Source organism: Lipotes vexillifer, unplaced genomic scaffold (assembly GCF_000442215.2).
Source record: "Lipotes vexillifer unplaced genomic scaffold, Lipotes_vexillifer_v1.1 scaffold390, whole genome shotgun sequence".
Lineage (NCBI taxonomy): Eukaryota > Metazoa > Chordata > Mammalia > Artiodactyla > Lipotidae > Lipotes > Lipotes vexillifer.
In genome coordinates this window covers 4,326,164-4,352,707 of record NW_006784503.1, presented here as the reverse complement: position 1 = coordinate 4,352,707, position 26,544 = coordinate 4,326,164, and the positions used below count along the sequence as shown (strand labels likewise).

At 43.9% G+C, this 26,544-nt stretch overlaps 1 protein-coding gene across 2 annotated transcripts in view; it reads right to left on the bottom strand.

The window, feature by feature from the left end:
• The window catches only part of MBOAT2 (membrane bound glycerophospholipid O-acyltransferase 2), a 111,875-nt gene that overhangs the window by 13,265 nt on the left and 72,066 nt on the right, over positions 1-26,544 (bottom strand). For both annotated transcript variants that reach the window (XM_007456940.1, XM_007456941.1), the window contains exons 4-7: positions 18,707-18,802; positions 9,408-9,463; positions 7,892-7,946; positions 2,451-2,634 (exon numbers count right to left, since the gene is read on the bottom strand). In XM_007456940.1, the coding sequence (XP_007457002.1) occupies positions 2,451-2,634; positions 7,892-7,946; positions 9,408-9,463; positions 18,707-18,802 (391 nt within the window). The remainder of the gene's footprint in view (positions 1-2,450; positions 2,635-7,891; positions 7,947-9,407; positions 9,464-18,706; positions 18,803-26,544) is intronic.

Below are 26,544 nucleotides of genomic sequence, written 5' to 3'. Positions count from 1 at the left end.
CAGCCAAACCCGTATCTTAACTAACGCAGATAAAGACAATTGGGAGGCCCCCAACAAATGGGCCTCTGGGTACCTGACTGACCCACTTTGGATTCAAAGAGTCTACACACCCCACTCATAACACAAAGAGCTTCTAAGTGCCTTTGAGTGATCTGTAAATAACTACCACTGTTTGTGTGAACTATGTACATATGGAATTTAAATTTAAAATATATTAAAACAGTGAGATAATATATGAAGAGTATTTGCTATTGTCAACAATCTCTTATTTATGATGTCCATGACCTGAAGGAGGAAAGTGATGTTTTCTAAGAGCAAATCCCATAAAAATTCAGAGTGAGGTGATAGAAGTAATACACAAATTTGCACTGTTTTTTTTTTTTTTTTTTTTTTTTTTTTTTTTGCGGTACACGGGCCCCTCACTGCTGCGGCCCCTCCCGTCGCGGAGCACGGGCTCCGGACGCGCAGGCCCAGCGGCCACGGCCCACGGGCCCAGCCACTCCGCGGCACGTGGGATCCTCCCGGACCGGGGCACGAACCCACGCCCCCTGAATCGGCAGGCGGACTCCCAACCACTGCGCCACCAGGGAAGCCCTGCACTGTTTTTTGTTGGGTTTGATTTAACACTACTTATATGTTTGCTGCACTTGATATTTTTCCAGCATTTTACAAAATTAAGTCTAGCATCTTAATTCCTAATTTCCTAGTTAGGAATTTCTAAATTCCTAAATTCCTTACTAGGAATTTCCTAAATTCCTAATTTCATTCTCTTCCCAGTATTCTAGAATAAACCTCTGGGATATCGAAGCTGTCTATAACTACCTTGAGTTCCTCCTACGGCAGTGAGGCCTCTAAAGGGTTAAGTGGTCAGCCTGACACAAAACAGTCAGGGGAGAGATCTGAATATACCCAGTTTCTCGTCCCAGTTTGAGCTGGCATTTATCAATTAACACTTGGCCAGTTAACGGAAACTGTGAAGACGAGAGCATCATTTTGGTGTAAAACACGATGAGTCGCACGGCACGAAACAGAAAATACGAGAGATTTTGCAAATGAGTGCACGTCTTCATTCACTCTTCGTTTCATAATAACTTAGAAAGGAGCTGGTCCTCTGCTCCAGACCCCACATTCAGAGAAAGCATACTAGCGCCACCTTTTTTTTTTTTTTTTTAATTAATTAATTAATTTATGGCTGTGTTGGGTCTTCGTTTCTGTGCGAGGGCTTTCTCTAGTTGTGGCAAGCGGGGGCCACTCTTCATTGCGGTGCGCGGGCCTCTCACTGTCGCGGCCTCTCTTGTTGCGGAGCACGGGCTCCAGACGTGCACACTCAGTAGTTGTGGCTCACGGGCCCATCTGCTCCGCGGCATGTGGGATCTTCCCGGACCGGGGCACAAACCCGTGTCCCCTGCATTGGCAGGCGGACTCTCAACCACTGCGCCACCAGGGAAGCCCTAGCCCCACCTTTCTGTCTCACAGACTTGTCGATTGGCCTATTTCTCATGGACCTTTAGATTCTACCAGATCAAATCCAGCAGAACTTGGCCTGCACAGAGCCGCATGGGCTCCCTGGATAAGGAGTATCAGCTGTTCCAGGGAATAAAGATGACACTCGGGTGTGAGCCTCAGACCGCCTGGGCTTGGATTCCGGTTCTCCCACTGCCACCCTGGAAACCCTGGTCAAATTACTTAGCCTCTGAGTCTCAGCCTCCTCATACGTGAAGTCGTGAGACTAAAGCGCCTGCCTCGCAAGACTGTCCTAGGGGCTGAAAGTGCTGTGAAAGTGTTCACTATTATTACCTTTCTATTGTGAAAACTGGACAAGGTTTTATGGAAAAGGTGATATCTGAAGTAGGCCTTGAAAGAGGCGTAAGATTTCAACTGGCAATGGTCACAGCATGAGGAGAGACGTGAGGTACAGCTGAGGAAAAAGCCTGGAAAATGAGGCTCGGCCAGATCCACGAGATGGGCTTTTCTGTAAAAGACTCCATGACTACAAAGCATTATCGTCACTAAGGAATGCAGCACAGCTTTGAAAGTAACCTTATTGCTGTTCTTCAGTCATGATTGTACTTATACCAGGCACCACCACTAGGTACTGGGTGAAGCGTCATTTACCTCGGAAAATGCTTTTAAAGAAAAAGATGGGTAAACTCAAGACTTTTTTTTTTTTTTTTCTTGCGTTATGCGGGCCTCTCACTGTCGCGGCCCCTCCCATTTGCGGAGCACAGGCTCCGGACGCGCAGGCCCAGCGGCCATGGCCCACGGGCCCAGCCGCTCCGCGGCATGCGGGATCCTCCCGAAACGGGGCACGAACCCGCGTCCCCCGCATCGGCAGGCGGACTCTCAAGCACTGCGCCACCAGGGAAGCCCCCAACAACATTAGTATCTTGAAATAAACAAGGCTGATCCATCCATGTTAGAGAGGCTGCAGGTGAATCTCATGACCTTACATTTGGAGATGGCTCCGTCTTTTCACACTGTGTGTCTTCTTTCCCACGTTCGCCTGATGGTGTCATGTGGTGCGATCTGCCTTCGATGAAAGTGATGTAGTCTTTGTAGGAGCAGAGCGGGCCTGCCAGGATTCCCATGAAGTTACAGTTGTAACTTAAATACTCCAGGAGGCTCGGCATGCGTCTGCAACGAAAAGACACAACGCAACACGTGAGAGGGAACGTTTGCTTCCAGAAAACGTGACAGGAATGATCTTCCCCAGCCCCACTTAGCATTTCCAGAATAAAACTGGCTTTGATTTTCATTTGCATCCAAACAGTGAGAATTGAAAGGTTCAGGATGAAGGAGTGCGCAACAGCATTTCTGGATAAAAGAGTTTCCATACAGGTCTTATGAGCAACTACGAAGGGTCTCCACCTAACTCCTCATGATGAAACAAACCCGAGGAGGACAAGATACGGCAGGAAGAATCATCTCTTACTAGTCAGTCGTTCACTCATTTAACAAATCTACGTGTGCACCGACTACTACACACACGCTCCAGGGTCTAGAGATACCGCAGTAAATAAAACAGAGGAATTCTGCATTCATAGAGCTTACAGAACAGCTGCAGAAAATAAACAATAAAAAAAATACATAAAGTAACTTCAGAGATGCTACGTGCAAGGAGAAGGGGGCATTTTGTTATATTAATAAGTCAGAGGAGGCCTCTCTGATCAGGAGACGTGTGAGTCGTGTGAATGTCCCGGACAAGGACTCCAGGCAGAGGGAACGATGAGGGCAAAAGCCCTGAGCCGGGGGCAGGCCCAGCTGCAGGGAGCCTGGTGCGGCTGGGTGGGCTGAGCCAGGCAGAGAGGCAGGAGGGGAGTCAGCGAGTGGAGGGGAGCTAACACAGGGCCTGCCTTGCAAGGCGCGGAGGGAACCTTGGATTTTATTCTGAATGTGCTGAAAAACTACGGTCGGCTTTTAAAATACCTATGTTTTGAAAGAATCCCTCTAGCCCCTGGGTGTGGACGGAGAAGGGTGGACGCGGAAGACCAGTCAGGAGGCCGCTGACCTCCAGGGGGAGGTGACCGGGCTGGGGTGGCGGAGCAGCAGCGTCTGCCTGCATTCTGGCAGGACAGCCCTGGGGTCTGCTGATGGACCGGATGTGCAGCGTAAAGGAGAAAGGAATCAAGGATGTTGTGCAACATTTTTTTTTTTAATTAATTTTTGGCTGCGTCGGGTCCCCGTTGCTGCGCACGGGCTTTCTCTAGTTGCGGCGAGCAGGGGCTGCTCTTCGTTGCGGTGCGCAGGCTTCTCATTTCGGTGGCTTCTCTTGTTGCGGAGCATGGGCTCTAGGTGTGCAGGCTTCAGTAGCTGTGGCACATGGGCTCAGTAGTTGCGGCGCACGGGCTTAGCTGCTCGGCAGCATGTGGGATCTTCCCAGACCGGGGCTCGAACCCACGTCCCCTGCATTGGCAGGCGGACTCCCAACCACTGCACCACCAGGGAAGCCCTACTGCAACATTTTTAATTCAACTGCTCTCAGGTCAGTCCAAATGGCACACAGTATATAAAGTGTATGAAGCATTCCAGTTCTCAGTGCAGGTAACCGGGAGAAAACCAGTTAATAACGTAGGAGATCATGCAGACCATGTATACTATCATGTAAATGCATCGGAAGTGTATTTTTTTTATTTTTTAAAACCAGCTCCATCTGTGAAGTCTGCCATCCACTGACAGCTATAAACTACCACAAATAAAAGCACAACTACACCCGGAGAGAGTAAGTAGGCTCTTGAATGTGTTACAGCCCTGTCTTCCTCTCTAATATGACAGGCGATCTCCTAAAAGAGCAGTCCTTATGGCCAAGAGGAGTCGACAGAACCCCCTCACGTATATTTTTATTAAATAATACAAAGAGAAAACAGTGCTTCTGGCCCAACTGACACTCAGCTAGGTCACCCCTTAGCCAAAACTCCTTAAAATTCTTTTCTACATTTAGAAGTTTTTGGAACATTAAGTAATTTTTCTTGAGGGCTCACAAGTGATTGGGAGCAAAATGTTTCTGGCAGATTTTCTCTTGTAGTTCTTTCCATGTAACAGAGGGCCTTCTCACCACCTCGCACACCTGGACGAGTGCCCCGTTGTCACAAAGCTGCCAAAGAGCCTCTTGCGCTCAGGCAACAGAGCCCCATTTTCAACACCACTTATTTCAAGACCAAAACAATGCCAGGTTGTCAAGGCACATCTCAATCTGACCATGTCCAAATATGTATCATAATTTTCAAGGACAGATGATTCTGAACCATGAAACTTGCTGACGTACAAATGACAAGTCATGTTAGGAAAGAGGCAGATAACTATACTACGTGCTATGAAATGAGAACTAAGTATAACCGTAATACTCTATTTATGACATCAAGTGGAAGATTCGTTCTTCATTCCATAAATACTTATTTGATATCAACTGTGCGTCATCCCAGGTTAGGGCTTCTCAGTCTCAGCGTTACTGACATTTAGGGACAATATTTCTTTGTTGAAGGGGACCATCCTGTGCACTGTAGGACGTTGGCAACATCCCTGGCCTTGACCCGGCAGAAGTCAGTAGCACCACCCCTCTCCTTCAGTGACAACCAAAAATGTCCCTGGCATTGGCAAACGTCTCCTGGGGCCCACAGGCACCCCCAGGGCAAACCGCCATTGAGGAGATGGGAATGTAATGATAAGGAAGATGAAGGTCTGTCCTCCTGGAGCTGACGAGTGGGGGCCAGGGAGAGGGGCAATCCCAATAAATATATTATAAAACATCAGACAGTGACACATATGATGAAGGAAAGAAAAGCAGGGCCAAGGGCTACAGGGTGCTGGAGGGGAGGGCCGTGTGGTGACGGGTGGGCTGAGTAGGGAGGAAAGGAGGCTACGGCTCTTGTGGGACCTGCCAGGCGGCCGTCAGACCTTTGTTAGTTTATTCTCGATGGCATGAGGAGCCACGGGAGGGTTTTCATCAGGAGAGTGTGATAATATAATCCAATATGTAGTAAAAGAATCTCTGGCTGCCGGATGGGCAGGAGAGAAAATAGAGAGCAGCCAGGAAAGCTCTGACAGTGGACCAGGTAGAGAGCGAGGTTAGGCTGGGGTGATGTCAGCGGGAACGGTGGTGAGAGGCCAGCCAGATGAGAGACGGCCAGATGTCACGGTCAGGTAGGAGACAGGTTTCAGAGGAAGAGTTCACTTGACTTGAGGGTGAGATGGATTTGCAGTAAGAGAAAGGAAGTTTGCCTAAGTTTTTGCAGCTGGAAGAACAGATGGGGTTGGGGTGTGGGACAAGGGACACAGAAATCAGAAGTTCTGTTCCAAACAGGTTCCACCTGAGACACTGTTTACCCTCCACGCCTGGACGCTGCAATGGCAGGTGGACATATGAGGCCAGGGCCCAGGAGAGAGGCTGGATGGGGATATAAACGTAGGAGACTTCAAATGCGTGGATGGTATTAAAGCCAATGGAAGGCAAGCGATCGCCCAGAGAAGATGGAAAAGTCCAAGGATGTGCCCAGCAGCATAGGAACACTTCACAGTGAGGCAGAGGGATTCAGCAGGGGAGACCAAGAGCGGCAGCCGGTGAGGCACGAGGACGGTGAGAGGCACGTGGTGGCCCGGAAGGTAAGCGGCGAAGGTGTTTCACGGACTGAGCGAGCCAGCGGGTCACGCGGTGCTGAGAGGTCGAGCGGCCTGCAGACCGAGGTGGACCATTAAATCTGCCAAGGTGAGGAGCAACCTTGAAAGAATGGTGGCAGACAAGCATCGAGGACAGAAACCTGACTGCAGTGGGTTGGGGAGAGAAAAGGAGATGAGGAAGTAAGAATAGAGAAATCCTTCAAGGAGTCCTGCTCTAAAGGAGTGGAGAGTCATGGGGTGGAAGCTGGAAGGGGCTGTGAGGTCAAGGAGTCTTTTCCCTTTACGTTGGTGGGAATGGGCCCACAGAGGGGGGAAAAAATTGATGAGCGACGATGCACAAGATGGGATAACTGAAGAAGCAAAATCCTTGAGTTTTGTACTCAAGAAGCAACTGGGCTCAGCGCTGACGTGCAAAGTTGGCCTTGGGCTGGACTGCGGACGGTGTATACGCGGCACTGGGAAGGAAAGGCGAGTAATTCTGTTACAGACACAGGCAGGCTGGTAGGTTTGGCGGTCGCAGAATGAAGTGGAGTTGCCTTATTTTCTCCAAAAAGCAAAAAACACCATCCCACGTGTGCGTCGGGGACGGGGCGCTGGGAGGTGGGGAGAAAGGAGGACGCTGTTCCCAATCCTGCAGCAGGTGGGAAGTGAGAGGCCGGCGGGGAGGAGGCAGGGGAACTGTGGTTAATACTGAGCTCCGTAGTTTTAAATCTGGGGTAACAAATCCGAAACACTCCAATCGGCAAGACAACGTTTTCCCACTCTGCCGTCTTCCGCTGTTCGGGCAGGTGGAGAGTTGAATGTAACCGGGTTTGGGGTCTTGCCAGGTGGCCGTGTGGGAGGGAAAGGGGAGACCAGGGCTGAGTGGCTCCTGACGAGCGGTTCCTGGGATGGACCAAGGACTCATACAGATCACAGAGCCCAGGTCAAACTAACCTCTTAGCAACTAAATAAATTCAAGTGCATATTTGCTGATATATAAAGACTGGCTATAGTGAATATCAAAATAGAAGCATTTTAAAGATGGGGAAAATATAAGAAGATCCTCAAGACATACTACCTGGGATCAAAGGTGAGCACTTAGGGTAGGGCCTTCCTACTACACAAACCATTTCATTCTTCTGACAGCCAAGAATATATTATTAGTTCCAGATTTACAGGAAACAAGCTGCTTGTGGGAAGTCTTTCTTGAGGTAAATTGAGTATCTGACCTCTAATTATATTAGATTAAGATAGGCCCTGTCAAGAAATTAAGCTATTCCTCAGATGAGTCCACAGAGGATGCACAATAAACAAGTAGCAGCCTATCCCAAAATGAATTCCTCAAGTACCAATGAGAACACCTTGCTGGTTCTTCATGATTTCAAAACATGGCATCTCTGTGCTATATTAACACATCTAAGCCCAGCCCCTGCCATCAGGTCATTGGTCTCTAAATGGTAGCTGTGATTATGACTCATAATTACTACGTGAAGACCAAACAATCTTCCTGTCTTCAGGGAACTCAGAGCCTCGCAGGAGAGACAGAAGATTTCGTAGATGCCTTGTGGTGCACAGGAGGTGCATGCTGTATGATGAAATACTCAAGGTGCTATGGGAGTCTTAGAAGGGAGGCCCAGCCCAGCCAGATTTCGTGGCGGGAGGCGTGCAGACGGAGGAACGTTTGGTTTTCATGAACTAAGAGCTTCGAGGAGGACAAGTTAGCCTTGGCCATGAGTAAGTGTGTGTCCCCATCAGGGACTGCGTGAACCTCGGCAGGAGACGATTTAAAGGCACATACCTTACCGCTAAGCCTCGCTGTGACGGAGTCAGTTCTTCATCCTTTCGAAACATCCCTGAGAAATAAAAATAGGCAATTTATCAATTATGATTTCTCCCAAGAAAAGAATGGTATTTCTTCCCATTCACACTTGCATTACTTTCCTCATTCGAAATTCAGGTTATAATCCCAATTTTGGTCTAACTATTTGGTATAACTAGTCCCTTTCTTTCTCATTACAACACAGGCTCAATCATGTGAAAGGACCATCACGTAACCAAACGCGTCCGGCTCTGGGCAAGATAAATAACACATGTCAGGGAACTAAACTGACTCTTTTCTAAAGGAAAGTATTATTACATTTAAAAACTCCCCAATGCTAGCATATTTAATAGTAAATGCAGTGACTTTTCAAAAGGAGGCATGAAAGTGTTTCTATTATTGGACGATTCCAATGACTAACCTCAGTGGTATGGACAGTATAAAGCAAGGAAGGATTTCCTCACTCCTACGTGACTCTAGTGAATGAAACTGAACTCAGTATATACCATCTTCAACCGCTTCTTTACCTTTCCTCCAAACAGGAGAATGTTACCTATGATTACACATCAACTTACTAAATCTTTTTTTTTTTTTTTTCTGTGCGCGGGCCTCTCACTGTTGTGGCCTCTCCCGTCGAGGAGCACAGGCTCCGGACGCACAGGTTCAGCGGCCATGGCTCACGGGCCCAGCCGCTCCGCGGCATGTGGGATCTTCCCAGACCGGGGCACGAACCCGTGTCCCCTGCATCGGCAGGCGGACTCTCAACCACTGCGCCACCAGGGAATCCCTCAACTTGCTAAATCTTAAACCCAGTTTAAAGGCCAGAGGAGGTCTAAGAAGCAACAACACACTTCGAAAATTCTGGTGGGTCTTCCCGAGCAGGTGGCACACGACGGGTGATGGATACTATGAGGCTGCAAATCCATCCAGGCTACATATAAATGACCGTCCGATAGAGAATCCTCCTTCAATCTCTGAAGAAACCAGAGTCTAACTCTTAGGACTCAGAGTCCTGACTGCCAGCATTTGCCATGGCAAGGTGTCCATTCACTGAGGATACAGAATATGAATATGTATGTATTTGTACTAAAAGGATACATAAATGTGTGTGTGTTCATGTGTATAAGAGAGCAGGGCAGGGGGAAAACATGCAAATTTTAATACAAATGTAACACAGAGGTGAAGCAGGGATTAATAAAACTTGATGTAGACCAAATGTCTATTTCCTTCATATTTTAAATTGCCACTGATGTGGGTCACGTGCCTGACTCACACTATTTTACTTTGTTTCTGTCACTGAACTGAATGCAAAATTAAGAATAAACAGTGAAAGAAAACAAGCACACTTTAGTAACCTTAAGCAGAGTTCAATATTTTCCCTATCTTACCGCCATCCCTTTCTTTCCTCTAACAGAAAGTTATCATGATCTCTCAAACAAATGATGGTTGGAATATAACCTTTTCAGCGATGAAAAATTAATTTCCAAATTCTTACCATCGTGAATTTCACAAGCCAAACTAGTGATCTTCTGGGTAATTATCATCATTGGGCTATGACAAAACAGAAAATAAATATTTTACAAGAAGAAATTTAAGATAATACTTATGATATATGAAAGAGTTTTTATTCTGCTTATGACTACAAAACCCTGAAATTTTTTAATAAAAACAAGACCCCAAGGAATTTCAAAGAGAGAACTCCAGGGCTGCTATGTTTGGGGAAGCGACAGAAGACAGAGGATCTGGGCTTTCTCCCTTGCTTTAAGAAAAGGCTCATCCTCTAAAGGAAACCGGTGTGAGCAGAGATGCAGCCCCACCTCCTCACTTCCTGCCTGTTACCTGAGGCCAGAGCTGAGGACCACACAGCCACCAGGTGGGACCCCATCACCCCACTCTCACTCAGTACTTTTCAATACTCTGTGCTGCCTTTTGCCTCAGGGCTGACTTTAAAGATGGAAAGTAAGTCGCCTGGGAAAAGGGGAATAGGTAGAAAATTAAAGGAGTTTGGGTAAGAAATGTGGAGCAAAACAGAAAGAGGGAAATGGGCAAAAAGAGAAAGGAGGACATCTATGTCGTTATTCCAGGAGCCAGGCAAGGCGGGGGAGCAGCTGTTAAAACGCCCTAGAGCAGTACTGAACGCACACAAACCAGGTTACGCTCCACAGAAAGAGGACTTTAAATGTGTGTCACAAGTGAGAAAATGGCAACCGTTTTCCCATATTTCATAACCTCTGATTGAATGGATAACTTGCGAAGAAAAACAACATCCACATAAGAAAACCCACCAGGCTACATTTTTATCCTTTACATTAGCTTACAGACATGAGTATTAAAGAACAATTAACCCTAAGTTACCTGTTTATATTTTTGGAATCTCAATAAAACCAGGAGGAAATCATGGAAGGCCCATCGCAGCCGGGGAGCAGGAGCGGGGCTCAGACCCACCACGAAGACCCTGAGCTCCCCCCCTACCCTCCCACCCCCACCCCTCCCCGTGCCCACTGCTCAGAGCACAGACTGCCACCTCCACCAAAGCAACCAGCATCTTGAAACATGTAAAGAAAGGAGGTGATTTCTCACCGTGTCAGCAACGCCATCAAGGGTTTGTTGTAAATGGTCCGACTGCTGGCATGAGATGCACAGACCTGGGCCCCCCGAGAATTTACAGCCCACTGTCCTCACCTAACAGGCAAGATCTCATAAAAAACCTGCCAGATGACGACTGCTCTTAAACTCAAAGTACTAACGGAGAGGATTCCTCTTGAGTTCCCTTAAAGGTCAGTTCCTACATAAACATCACTCACTCTCAGGAAATTATTCCTCGGCTAACCTATCCCCCAGGCTGCTTGCTTTCAACACCCAGTTGCCATTTTTTATTAACTTTGCAAGATATTTTACATGCCTTTGAGGATTATAAAAATACCTTGTAACTCCCATTTCCCTGGGGGAAAAGAATCATTTTTCTCACCTGCCTAATTCTCTTCATAGTTTAGTTAAAAAAATGGATGAGAAAATACTCTTCGGTTCTAAATTTTAATTCTCGCATCACCTTAAAACATCATAAAAACACCTGATAAAATAATTATTAAATTTATACTATCAACTCAGTGACGTACTAAATTGTTAGGTCCATATACATCAGATGTTCCCCAAAGGCAAATACGTGCTTCTTGAGTGCGTGCCCTTCCTGTGCCTACTGGCAGCCCCATGCGACTTCTACTCTATCAGGTGTGCAGGACGCAGGCTCTCATGCAAGTGAGCTGCGTCGGGGGACAGAGTGGTTCCAAGGAGCATGCTCCCTAACGGAGGTGGGAAGAAGGCGGGGAGCAGCCCCACATGCTCCAGACTCTCCCCAGATGCTGCTTCCTCCTGGAGCTGCTTTGCAAGGAGATCCCCGTCCCCTGCTTCAGGTCTCAGCTTAACAGTCACTTCGTACAAGAGGCCCGTGCGCAGCTCTACCCCAGCAGCCACCTCTGCCCAAAGGCGACACACGCCCTTCACTTCATCTCAGCGTCTTGTTTATTTCCTTCAAAGGATTTTCCACATTCATGCGTGTTTCATTTATCCAGTGATGGCTGTGTTTTAAAATCTCTCTTCCCTCTTTAGAAGGTCCCTGCTATAAGGAGCTAACAGTCTTTCTCACCATGGACCCTTCAGTGCCGAGCACAGTGCCTGGCATAGGATGTGTGCTGAATAAATATTTCTAAAATACCACAAAAACTGAATCTTCTGAGTGTCAAGATCCATCACTCCTTCCGTAGGTTGATTATATTCCCTCCCTCCTGTCCGCTCTCCTCTGTGCTTGAAAACAGGTACCAGACTGTTCTGTAATTATTGGTTTATTTTCCTGTCACCACAAAACCCATGGACTACTTAACAGCAGGAACACTGCCCTGTTCACCTCTGTACCCTCGGCACCTGCTATACACTCGGGCTCAAAGTTCTGACCGGCTTGTAAAAATGTCTCTCATCGCTTCTCTGTTTCCTTAACTAACAATTGTTATCCCTGAACATTTGCTTTGGTTTTAAAGGGGTGGCCATTCCACAGTCTCTGGTCCAACCTGCCACAGGCAGGGGTCAGGGGGTGGCTAATGTGACAGTAAAATGACAGAAGACAAAATCATTACAGAGTGACGATGAAGGAGCACTTTATGAATGAAAGCAAAAAAGTACTGGGGGAAGCTCAGCACGGGAGGAATAGACTAACGAGAGCTCAGAAGAGTAAACCAGAGGGGAAGGCAGACCGATGAGTCCCACACAGGCAGGAGCCTGGCCGGGAGACAGAGCAGAGTGACGGAGGTAGGGGTGGCGTGCGTGCACAGAGGACGCTTCTAAGTGGAAACACTCCCAGGGTTGACAAAGAGATGAACTGCAGTGGTTTTCTGAGCAGTGCACTTTGTTCACAAATACCTGAATGGCGGCAGTTAGAGTGACTCACGCAATTTTCACTTACACCTTTATTGACATTTTAACTACCTGTTTGCCTCCAATATCTAATCGCTTCCCAGGTCCTTGGAAGTCTGAGATAACGCGATGTGAATCAGACTCTCCTGTTTCCCTGGGGTGGAGGCCGCGAGGTGGAGTGGGGAGGGCAGGCAGTCGGCTTCCGGGCCTCCATGGAGTGAGGTCCGGGCCTGTGATGGAGCCACCTGCACGTTCTGTACCACGACACCGCTAGATTTAGGTGGAACGACACATACTTTCTCCCCCGGCACTTTGCTAGAACATGGAAAAATGTGCCATCTAGCTATTCAAAATAAATACCTCAACTGATGAAAGAGCTTCAGGTAATATAAAATAAGATGTAAAGAACTAAAAAACTCTAGACTTCTTACAATTTTTTTTTAAAAGGGTACAAATTAACTTTGCTTTTTAACTAAAACATTTACATGCATTTTTTTTTTTCTCTACAAAGAAGGAGAATAATGGGATTTACTTCTATCACACAGTGAAACTCAAACTGTGGTTAAACATTATCAGAGAATGAATACGAAAAAAGAACAGTCTCTTTCTGGATTGTTCCATTATCTCTAGGAGACTGCTAAACTCTAACAATGCTGCTACAAAGCAACTACGAGCACCTACTAGGTAAAGGTCAGTTTGTCACCAGGGTACAAGTGACCTAACAACAGGACCAAACTTACTTCTCCACTCTCAGGCATGTCTAATGCACAGGTGTTCTCTCCTCCAAAACAGCAAAACCCACTGAAACCAACAAACCCCACGGACCTAACACCAAAGGAATGTGCAGTGAGAGAGGATGGAAAAGGCTTCTGAGCCATCCATCCATCCCCTTTACTCTGTCATTCTGAAAACAAGTATCTAATGAGCACCTACAAGGCACCAGGTGCTGGAGACACAGCCGTGAATGAGACAGGGTTCTCGTTCTTGTACTGGGGAGGGATGGATAACAGATGAACTTACAGGTCAATGTATCTTATGCCAGCTGTTGTTCTTCTGCTTATCAGGGTGGGGGAGAGGGAGTGCCAGGATGCAGGTGAGGACTGGCCTCACCCGGGGGTGACGTTTCACAGAGAACTTGAGTCAGGGAGCAAGCCCTGGTGAGGCAAGTTCACCAACCCCCGGGTGGGTGTGACTGGCCTGCTGGAAGGCTGGTAAGGACGCTGATGTGACTGGAGGAGGCAAGTAAGTACAGGAACAGACGGTGAAGACAGACGGGGGGCAGGGGTCAGATCTAGGAGGCTTCTGCAGGGTGCTGTGAGGACACAGGCTGTGACCCAAGACACACTGGCAACTGTGGAGGGTGACAGGAGAGAACTAACTTGGTTCTAAATGGGTATATTCCAGCTCTGGGTGGAAGGGACTTTGGGGTGCTGGGATGGGGCTAAGAGACAGGCGAGAACGGCAGCCCAGACCAGGGTGACAGCACAGGCCTTGTGAAATGGATTCCAGCCACCTCCTGACGGTAAAGACAGTGAGATTTGATGAAGATTTGATGATAGATCAGATACAGGGTTTGAGACCTGAAGCCACCAAGGTTTTTGACCACAGCAAGAAACAGAAGGATGGGGCTGGCTGAGAAGGAGTGCAGGAGGAACAGGGAAGGGAAATTGGGAATTCTGTGTTAGGCAAGTTCAGTGTGAGATGCTGATTGGACAACCGGGCGGAGACGTGGGGAACAGACAGGTGGACCGGCGAGTCAGAACACAGCTCACGTCCGGACTCCAGTGCTTATCAATTGTGGAGACGGGGGAGCTATTTAACTGCCCCACCCCCAAAATTATTATCTATAAAATGGGGATAATAAAGCCACTGTGTGGATTAAATAAAACAGCAATAGGACAAATACTGTGAACAGTATCTGAGGCACAGCAGATGTTTGATAAAACCTTCATTCAATAAATACCGGAACTGCTACTCAGCAGAGGGCACTGGAGGGCTGCAATACTTAACTGCAAAGTGCTGTCTCCAAAGGAGCTTTCTCACTAAATTAGGAGCTAAACCGGTACACGAAGAGCTGCATAAAAAAGGGTTAAGTGCTAAATGAGATATTTGAAGAAATGTCCAGAGAAATGAGAGATAACTTCAAACTAAGCAAACTGAGGGGGAAACACCTCGAACAGGAGTCACTTCATCTGAGCCTTTAAGAGCAGGGAGGTCTGGATATGCAGGTAGGGTTGGGAAGGGTGTTCCTGGCAGAAAGAATCTGATGGGCAGTAAAGTGTGAGGACATGAAAGTGGCTGCAGCATCAGACGAGACAGGCTGAGAGGTGAGGCTGGGCACACACAGTGGGGGCTTTGAAGGCCAGTGATCAACTTTTTCGAGTCTTAAGAGAACACTGCAGATTTCTGATAAATACCGTGATACCACACTGCTTTGTGAACAAACATAAAATTGGGGGAAAGGCTCAGGTAGGGCGGGGAACAGACATACCAAACCATATAACAGACCCGTGCCTGTTTACTCCTGGTACCTTGAGCTACATCAGTGGCAGCTGGGCGGAATGCTTCCCCTAACCAAATGTAGGTCAAGGTGTCAGGAGACGCTCCCACAGGATGAAACAGGATAAAACGGAACACTGCGGTTTATGGGCTGAATAATTTACATCAACCCTATTTACAACACAGGTACGGGCCACAGCAGAGCGGAGGATGGTGAAGAGCAGCAGGAACCTTCCAGGACTCAGCTCAGTGAGTACAGAGGGACGGAATGGAGCTTTTAGACCAAATGGTCTCTCCCTTCTTCTGCCTGACACGACTGTCACCTGCAAAAGTACTTAGCACCCGGCGAAACGTATAGCGCATGCTCAATAAATCTTAGCTGAATGAACACACGTGGGCAGCTGGTAATAAGACACTTCCTGAGCATCTGATACTGTCTGGTTAGCTCTAAAATATATTCCTGATTTCAATGGAAAATATGTCACGTATATCCTTTTTTTGGTGGCTGCTTAACCAACCCTTCAGCTCCACAAAATCGACATATTCCAATCAGAACTCATTATCTTCCTGCCCCCAAAATATCTTTTTCTGCTTCCATCTACAAGGATGCAAGTATTTACGTTTCTTTTTCTGTCTCAATACCATTTACTGAATATCGAGAGGGGCTTTCCTCATTGACCTATAATCCCAGCATTTTCATTCTGTACATTTATTTCCCAGATCCACGGGTCTGTCTCTCTATGCTGGCTTCTTGGATTTGGCTATTCCTATGTCAGTCCTACAATATTTAAATGATAGCTGCTTTACAAGCAGTGTATGTTTTTATATTGAATTTGCTACTCACTCTCAAACACTTCTAGAGAAACTTTTCAATGTGTCTAATTTCCCTCAAAACCTCAACTTAAATTGCATAACATTTACAGATTAACCAGAGAAAAAGGACAGTCTTTACAATACTGACTGTTACTCTGAATAAACAAGATGTTTCTCCAGTCAGTCTTCTTTTATATCCTAAAGTTTCATAGTTTTCTATACAGAGGTCCCTGCATTTCTTTGTACATGTATTCTTAAATACTCCATAGTTTTTACTGCTTTTGAAACTAGGATCCTTTTCCCATTATACTTTCTAACCGGTTATCGCTGATATAAAGGAAAGCTATTTCATTGTTTTATACTTCTCTTGTATCTATTTTCTGAGGCCAACGTGAAAGCTAACAACCTAGCTTTTCAACCTTCCTGCAAAAAGAAGCTTCTATTAAGAGGTGAGTCCCTTTTATCTAATCAACATTTTAAATGTATATTGAACCTATTTCTCTCTCTCTCACTGCACACACATACACACGTGCGCACACACACACAAAATCAGTGTTCCACACCTCTGCAAGTAACACTGCCCTGCACAAAACAGTTCCCATGCTACTCCTCAGCAAGAGCTTGGCTTCCCTTTTCTAACTTCAGGGCAACGGGACAGCTTAGCACAAAGAATGGTTCCCTTTATTCAGTTCTACCTTCTTCAGACAGCCAGCATTTTGGATGGCTACCATATCTATTCTAATTAGGGTCAAGTCAGGATCTTTTCTGCTCATGTGTTGTAACACACTCAAGGCTTCTAAATGCTTCTTTTCTCTTCTGTGCCCATTAAAAAAAGAGAGAGTCCTTTAACTTAGTTCAGCCTCAATGGTCTCCTTGAGCCGATGTGTCTCTGTCTAATCTTTATCAGTTCACTGATAATGGTCAGATGTTTTCTCCTAATGGATAAAAATCACACATTAAACTGGGAGTTTTATATCAGGTTGTCCACCTTTAAAACACTATGTTATTTCTCTCTGACATACTTCATATGACATTGAATATTGACATAATTCAATATTTTAAATTATACTTAAACATTTAAATGAACATTTTAATTTCATTAAAATACTTAAAGCCATGTCACACGCATTTTGTTCTTAACGTAAACTATCCTCTAAATTGTGGGGTCATGGAACTAGCCTTTTCCAACAGAATGGGAGAAAGCATGGCACGTTCTCTCTTTGCTCAACTCACTGCTGGACACGCCCCCTCCATCTCCGTAATCAAGAGGATTCCAGAGACCCTGAAGGAGGCAGGGCCACAAGAAAGCAGGAGCGCTGTTCCCTGAATGACTGTGCAGAGCAGAGGCCCCCTCCTCACTGGACTGGACTGTGAATGGGAAATAAACCTTCATTATGTAAAGCCACCGAAATGATGTCGCTGTTTTGACAGTGTTAGCCTACCCCTAGCTAGAGAGTGACATGAGTTTAGAACAGCAGATAAAGTAAATAAAAAAGGTAATGACTAAGATTGAAATGAAGGAGGGCTTACAAGGATCCAGCAAATACTGGGCCTCACGAATTTGTACTTGTACCAATCCATACTAATAAACTCAAGTCAGCTACGTTAAATTACTTATTAAATCTGGCGGTTTAAAAATATAAGCAGCTAGTTCCTACTTTCGTTATACTAGGATGACAACACGTGACCTGGGTTACCTCTTCGAGTTCACCAGGATTTTCATGGTGGCCCAATACATTTATTGACTCTGCTCAATAGCTCTTTTCTTCAAGAATGCCTATTATTTATAAGCTAGATCGCCAGCATCTATTCACTTCTGAATGCCGGGTGTATTTCTCAATTCTCTTCAATATATTGCTAATTTGACTAACTAGTGTTTTAGTGTATTTAATCAATTTTGTTTTGTCTTGGTTTTGCTTGTTCTTTTGGATGCAGTCTCCTTTCATCCAAGCCTGTTTTCAAAATCTGTTTAATAGAAGTAAAATCCACCTTGATCTCATTAAGGAGAAAAAGATATTTCATCTTCTGAAATTCTCTTGTTTTATAACAGTGATTTTTCTCTAAGCTCATACAACTTTGGGCCTTTTCTATTGTTGAACAGTTTTTTTCATAGATGTCATGATTTGTTTTATTTTTTCCACTTACTTATCCTTAAGTTGGATTTACTGGTCATTTTTTATCCTGTCCAGATGACTCAAGACTGACTTGAAAGCAGGTCTTCTGTATCTTGTTCAACAGAGAAATCTGTCAGGTTTGACATAAAGACTATAGAGTTTTATCTTCAACTTCCCCACCTGGTACCTAGGTGTTAGCAGGTGTCCCTTTACAAAGATGGTGAGCAAGTTCATTCGTAAGGACTTGGACTGCATTTATCTCATAATAGACATTCCATCAGTTTTGTTACAGGGAAAAGACCTCTCCAGTACCAAGGAGGGACTCAATCTCCTTTGAAGGAATAAAAGCCAGAAGTTATTTCTACCACTCAGTAGAATACTGAATATAAGAATGTAAAACATTCCATAGAAGTGAAATGCATAGAAGTAAAATACATGCTCAAGTGCCCTCTCTTGGAAATTCAGAATGACAAAGCTAGTCCGAGGACCTCTGGTCCAAAGAAAGTCCCACAGTGTGCTAAGAAGCAAGAACAAGCAATGAGATGTTACACAGAAGCTGGTGAAACGATTGTATAAAAGGGACTCCAGAGAAAGGAAGAAGGAAGGAAAGGAGGGAGGGAAGGGGGGGGAGGAGGGAAGGTAGCAAGGATGCAGGCTCAAAGGGGCTGATTTTCATTAGTTATAAGTGCTTGCAGAAATTTCTAACAGAATTAGAAAATGCTTTCAGTATCAGAATGCTGTACAACAAATTTAATTGCCATATATTTAGAAATTTTGTAAAAGTCAATTTTAAAAACCAGGTTATTTTTGTGACTTACGTAGCACTATAAAAGACCACTTTACAAGAAGAAAAATGCTAAATTCATAAAAGAATTTTCAACTAACAGAGCTTTTCATTTGAACTACTAAATGCAACTATATTTTGTCCTTTAACCAACATGTTAGAATAGATAAACAGGCTTACCCTGAAAAATCCGCAGAATATTGTCCATAATCAAAGATATAGACTCTAGTAATTTGGCATACTGTGAGGTAACCCAAAGCAAACACAAAACAATATCTGGAAAACAAAAATAAGCTAGATTAGTGAAATAAAAAGATTCATTTTGTTAAAGAATTTTAAACTAATTTATTAACTATATGATACGGTTCAAAAAATTAAACATTACTAGACCTACTCCACAAATAGCTTTCTTCAATAAGTTTTAAAAATCTTTACTAGTGTCTGCTTCAGTTTACTTGAACTTTGAACCATCTTCAATGGTAAGTGCATTTAGTTCCTACCTTTATTCATTTTTTCCTTCTGAAAAAACTCCGTACACCAAATTATGTATCTGAAAGTCATGCTCACAGCATGAAACTGAATATGTTGAGTATTGATATCTGTTCTATTTATTCCTCCTTCTTTCTAGAAAACAAAATCTAGCATGAAAATATTTGGCTGAAATATACATTAAACAAGTTCTTAATAGGATTTTTAAAACTTGTCCTCAATTGTCTAAAATCATAAACACTTAGTGTGGGTCAGGTGGTATTTACTCACATTTTAAAACATGAACGTTTAGTAATTTTCAGTCTTAAGATGTATGGGAGAGAGTTACAATAATTAAACACACAGTATGGGAAAAAGAATTTAAGTATCAATAGAACAGAAATCCACAGACTCTAGAATACATAACATTGCATAAAATGAAGGCTGCAATGCAAATTATCAGGAATGGATTGATTATCACCTAATTAGTTAACCATGTGGCTGGGGGGAAGGGAGTTGTATCTTCATCTAAACAATTCTAGATGGATTAAAGAATTATGAATACAACATAAAACCAAAACACAAAGGGGCTGTGAATAAATATTCAAACATTCTCAAACTGGCGAAGGACTTTCTAAACATATATAATGAAGAAATCAATGGAAAAAGACCAACGTATTTGGCCAAGTTGAAACCTTAAACTTCTCAGGTAGGCAATTCAGGAGGTTTTATGAAAAGGTCCTTTCAAACTTTATACCAGGAGGTAATTCCGATCTACTTGGATTATTCCCGAGCAAAGAAAAAGGGGGGAAAGCTTCCTAATTCAAATGATTTACAGAGTTACTATATTCCTGATAGCTGTATCTGATAAAATGGCACATGTGCATACCCACACACAAAATGCTGAGAAATCAAACCTAACATAACTTCTGAATATCATGTGGCAGATTGCATTTTCCAAAGAGGGCCCCACTTCACATGCTCTTCTAAAACCTGCCCCTCTGTCCCCTCATCAGGAGGAGGAGTCTCTTTCTCTATCCGCTTTGAATCTCCGTTGGCCCTCTAACTGCACTGACCAGTAGACTATGGTGGAAGGAACGCTTTGCTAGTTCAGGTGCAGCCCATAGTTAGCCTGGCAGTTTCTCCTTCCGGCCTTTTGGAAGTTGTTCGTCAGGAAAAAAGCATGACTGTCCCAAGACCAACACATGTACAGGTTCTGGAGGAAGGGAATGTCAGAGAGCGAGGTGCCAGAGAGCACTAAGTCTTTAGACATGTTACGCGAAGAAGCTGACGTCAGGTGAAAAAGAGGGGCTCGATTCGGTTGAACCTTTCCCGAATTCCTGACCCACAGAACAATAAGCACTTTATTTTAAGCCACTGCATTTTGAGGTGGTGACGTAATCAGAACAGAAATTGGTAAGTGAAAACAGGGTGCTACCATAGGGAAAACCTAACACACACTGGCTGTAGGACAGGGAGCAGGTGGCAGCAGGAAAGGTCTCGAGGAGATTGCTACCAAAGACATAAGAGCAAGAGGGAAATTATAACTGGAAGCAGAGAAAAGGCACCCCAGGTTATACAGTGACTGGGGAACGAACACTGCTGCCTGCTGTAACGTGGAAGACAAGAAAAATACCCAATAAAAGTGCTGAAAGGTTTCTCTTAGATGCACACAACAAGGTACGGGTAGAGAGAGATGAACTAAAAAAGAAAATGTGCAGCGTTTGAGCAGAATTTAGGAAAAATAGAAAGGGCTCAGGATAGTCTGTTTTGTCAGCAAAATATTCTTAAAGTAAATCAGAGTAAAGATGAAGTCAAGTGTGCTCTTGATGACACCTCAGAAAGATTTAAGGACACAACTTTATAGAACCTCTTAGATTTAAAAACAGAGTTTCTAAGAATCTTAAGGGTATATACCTCTTAGACTCTCTACGAGGCAAGAACATTTTAGGAACCTTAAGGATGTTGTCCCACAGTACTTTCAGACCAAATTAAAAAGGAGACTATGAAAAAGCGATCTGCGGGTGCAGCTTCTGTCTAATGCAGGGGGTTATAACTAGATACACAGGAAGCCCACATCATTTTTAAGGGAGTTACATGAGATTGGACTGAAAGGGAGAGACAGCTCAAAGTGAAAACAGATCTTTGGGTGCCCAACTATCTACTGTTGGGTAGTAGGCTAAGAAAACTATTCAACTGCAAAATCCGGCTATTTCTTATGAAAAAGGAAGGAGAGCTCAGGGTGTGGAGTCAACAGTCTAGAGGGTGGAGCCAAGAGCCACAGAGAACCACTTGTAGGGACTAGGTCTGGGCCCTAATCAAGGAAGTGATAACAGGTGTCTGTCTGGAGTTCACAATTGTTACGGACCGGGGATTGCTAAGTGACCTGCATTCCCCTCCTGTTTGAACAGAAGGGTCCACTACAGCTATCCTATCACTGTTCACCACTGTATACTGGGTCCACCAGGGGCCTCTTTAGTTTACTAGTCCTCAGATGGAGAAGAGCTGTACTTTAGGAACCACAGCCAAGAAGCCTCATCCATATACTAGACCTGACTTAGATGACGAGACAGAGATCTTGAGCTTGATGCCATAATGAGAGGAGACTCTGGGGGATCTTGGGAGCCAAGTAAGTGCATTTTTCATGTGGGATGATAGTGAACTTTGGGAGTCAGAGGACAGAAGGGCTCCTAAGATTGCTGCCCCCAGTAACAACTCTCCCTGTTGCACATGTAGCTCTGCACCTCAAGAGTTGGAATATAATTCTCCTCACCTCGAATCTGGTCGAAATAACTTGGTTTACCAACAGAATACAATGGAAATGACTTCCTGAAACGTCAAGGCTAGGTCATAGGAAGTTTTGCTGCTTCCTCCTAGGTTCCTTGGAATGCCTGTCCTTAGCACACTGTCTCTGAGCCCAGCCATTACCTGTGAGCAGCTCAAGCCCACATGGAGAGGTGACATGCAGGTGCTCCAGTCAATCATCCCAGCTGATCTCCCAGCCAGCAGCCAACATCAACTGCCAGCCTCAGAAGGAAACCTTCTCAGATGTCAAGCAGTCATGCTTTCAAATAACTGCAGTTCCAGCCAATATTTAATAACAACCACATGAGACCCTAAGCAAAAATTGTTCAGCTGAGTCTACTCAAAACAGAAAACCATGAAAAATAATAATAGATCACTGCTAAGACACTAAACTTGGGGTGATTTGTCCTGCTGCACTAGATAACTGAAATAATTCCTTAAAAAGAGTTTAGCACGTGCTTCCCTGGTGGCGTAGTGGTTGAGAGTCCGCCTGCCGATGCAGGGGACACGGGTTCATGCCCCGGTCCGGGAAGATCCCACATGCCGCAGAGCGACTGGGCCCGTGAGCCATGGCCGCTGAGCCTGCGCGTCCGGAGCCTGTGCTCCGCAACGGGAGAGGCCGCAACAGTGAGAGGCCCGCGTACCGCCAAAGAAAAAAAAAAAAAGAGTTTAGCACACTAAAACTAACTGTAATTTAAAATAAGATACCTCGACCAAGCAGGGCTTATTGGATAAATGCAAGAATGATTCAGTAAAGGAAGACTAGTAATATGTATCATCATAGTGGTGAGTCAAAGGGGAAAAATAGTTATAACTGATACATAAAAAGGCATTTAATAAAAATCTATAATGTTTCCACAAAACAAATAGAACTCAGTAAACTAAGGGAAGAGGATGCTTTCTTAACATCAAAAAGATCTCTCAAAATATTCAGTACTTTGTTGGCCCTGAAACACTAGTAATTCTTGGGGGAAAGCATATGAAAGTTTTTGAAGTGCGAAAGAAGAGGTATATGTGTTAGTGTAAAATAACTTATTTTTAGACTTATTTTGAAAATTCAAATAACATTAGAGTCCACTCCCCTCAAATCTCTAAATTTAGCATCATAATCCCAAGGAAAATCCCAACAATACATTTTTTTTTTTTTTTGCGGTACGCGGGCCTCTCACCGCTGTGGCCTCTCCCGCTGCGGAGCACAGGCTCCGGACGCGTAGGCTCAGCGGCCATGGCTCACGGGCCCAGCCGCTCCGCGGCATGTGGGATCTTCCCGGACCGGGGCGCGAACCCGCGTCCCCTGCATCGGCAGGTGGACTCCCAACCACTGCGCCACCAGGGAAGCCCCCAGCAATACTTTTAGTGGAACCTGATTAGTTGACTTGCAAGGTCTTCTGGAAAAGTAAACAAACAAATGATGAGGAGGGCTTGCCCTCTCCTACCAGATAAAAGAATACGTCATGGTGATTCATAATGCAGTATTGATGCAGAAACAGGCCAGAAGATTAACCTTACAGAGAAGCAGTTTCAAAAAAAGACTCACTGCACAACTGAAAGTTTGGGTGATTATAAAGCTGGCATATGAAATTAGTGGGAAAAAGATGAATGAGGCAAATGAAGTGTAAAAAGTTAGCTCTCCTTTCAGAAATAAAAATAGTTTTCGAGTTCACACTACACACACACATACAAAAATCCAGTCAGACTGTGAAAAAAAAATAAGACACTAAAAAGTCTAGAATAAAACACAAAAGAATATCCTCAAATTTCTGGAACTACGGAAACCTTCATAAGCATGACAAAAATCATAAATGCCACAAAGACAAAATGTGACAGTATTTATTATATAGAGATTATTGGAAAATTCTGTATGAGAGATGACAGAAAGTTAAATAAGTAACAGAAATTACCTACTACACGTAGGTTAATATCCCTAATGATGAAATTCTACAAGTCAACAAAGAAAGAAATTAAGAATTCAAGTGAAAAAATGGATGAGAATGTGAATGAGCAAATTATAGAATAAAAAAATTATAACGGCCAGTCCATTTAGAAAAGTAAATTCGATTCATGATAAAGATTGACCAGGAAATAATAATAATAATCCAGAAATGCATATTAGAATTATAATATTTATCCAATATAAAAAGTTTAAAAGTAGATAATACTTTAAGAGTGGCCAAAGTTTAAAAGTAGGGACTTCCCTGGCAGTCTAGTGGTTAAGCCTCCGCACTTCCACTGCAGGGAGCACAGGTTTGATCCCTGGCTGGGGAACTAAGATCCCACATGCCATGCACAGAGCAGCCAAAAAAAAAAGACTAGTAAGACTGGCAAAAGTTTAAAAGTAGATAATACCCAGTTTGGGAGGGAAAAACAGGCATTCGCAAACATAGCTGGTAGGGATGAAATTTTAAACATCTTTTTTTGGTAGGTGATTTTGCAGCATACCTCAGAATTTGTACATACTCTTTGAACTGCCAATTTCACTGCAAGAAGTCTATCCTAAAAAATAAAAATACTTAAATATATGCACAAGGATACATACAAAGATATTCACTAAAGCACTGTATTTAATGATAAAAATGGGAAACCAGCTAAATGTCTCCAATGATATTAGCTATAATAAATGTAAATAATAAAATAAATAGAAAGCCACACTATAGCATTCAGTAACAGTGAATAAAGAGATATCTATATGTACACACAATGAAAGTCAGAGTCAAGTGGAAAACGTAAGCTAAAGAACAGTGTGCTTAAAATGCAAAATCCCATTTTAGGTTCTCTATATATGTACACATATGTATGTATATATATAAACATATATGGATACACCATGGAAAAAGTTCTAGAACAGAACGGTAGCAGACACTCTAGGCTGACTCACTCCATGTGCATTTCTATCTCTGTTCACCCTTGCTTTCCTTGCCTATAGAGGCCAAGGGCTAAATACTCCATTTCCCAGCCTCTCTTGCCATTAGAGGTGGCAAGAGACACAGCTCTGCCTATGAGGTGTACGCAGGCATCTGCTGAGGCTCCTGGGAAGGTACGCGTCTGTGTGGCCCATGGTGGTGGCCGTCTGCAGGAGTGTTCCAGATCCGGCTCACACCAGCTTATGAAAGCTGTTAATTTTTCAAGAGTTTTTGTAAAGTGGTTGTTAAACTCAGCCATTACTAAAAACTAAATGATATAAACATAAGATTAAAGAAATTATCTTTCAAAGGTATTAAATGTTCAAACTCATCACTTCTCAATTACTTCTTGACTTTTGCTATTTTCTGTGCTCTTGAGGTGACTTCCATCTCCTGTATCTGTGCGGTAGAAATAGTATGAATTGTGAGCTACTGAGCATTTCTTCCCAATTCCACACTCCGGGGCATCAAGTGAGTAGCTTTAAATCCACCGTGGTGGAAGTATTTACACCTTGAAAACTGGCAAACACTACAGAATGTTTAAAGCAGGGATCATCAAACTGAAGCCTGTAGGGCAAATCTCGCCCCCTCCTTGTTGTTACATAAATGAAATTTATTTGACCACACCTATGCCCGTTTACATACATATTGCCTATGCCTGCTTTTGCCTTAGAAGAGCTAAGCTGAAGAGTTGCGCCAGCAACTGCATGGCCCTCAAAGCCTAAAATATTTACTATCTGGCCCTTTATGGAAGAAGTTTGCTGAGCCGAATTAGAAGTAATGAAGAGAATGCCAATAATGCATGTTAAACTTTTAAAAGTATGTCATGACCTGTAGCCACTACATTGTGAATAGCCAAAAAAAAAGAGGAAATCTTTTTTTAAAGATTTTTAAAGTATTTTCAATTTTTTAAAAATAAATTTTAAATAAGTATTTTTTAAAGTATTTTTAAAGTATTTAAAAACTGTTATTCAATTCAGCAAACAAGTTGCTCTTACATTACAGACAAGAAGAGTGAAATGCCAACATATATCTTTATTGCTTCACTTTCAATTTACTCATTAATGTAAACAAAAATATCAACTGACATTCATAATGGAACCACACTTGTTTGCCCATGATGTGAGGACCTTCTTTACTGAACTGGAAAAAAATCTGTAGTCTAATTCTGTCAAATCAGGGTGGAATTGCAACCATAGATTAGCTGTGAGTTTGTCAAAAGTCAATGAAAGCATTCTGTGAGAATCAAAGAAAAAGAGGGGATACACGCAGCTGGTGTGGTGTGAGTTCCTTCTGCCCAGAATATGGACCTGACTGCTGCTGCAGCAACCATCTTGCATCCATGAAGTAGAGATCTAACAGGCGAAGGACAGCACCGCAGAACAAGAAACCTGCTCCTTTAATAAACACTGCTGAGCAGCTACACTGGCTCTGAATAACCTAAGTCCAGAAAAAAAACCTCAGGTGGTGGTTTTTTTCTGCAACTGAAATGTATTCCTAACTGATACCAAAGCACACCAAACTTTTGTTGTTATCTTTTCTTTTGAGATAGGCTGCAGGAAAGGGTGATGGCGAAAGCCCCTGATTTTTCAAGTTCACACAACAGCAGAGGAAAGCAGACATATAAGCCAATACATACGTGCACGATATTCTTACAAGTGCTATGGTCACTGCATGGGTTTCACTGAATGTCTTCAAACAGAAAAATATGCATGCAAATAAAATCCAGACAGACATGATCTAGATTTAAATAATGGCCCCATCACTTTTTACTCTTCCTATCTGTGTGATCTTAAGAAAGTTTCTTTACTTCTGAACCATAGTTCTCTCCCTTATAAAAGGCAG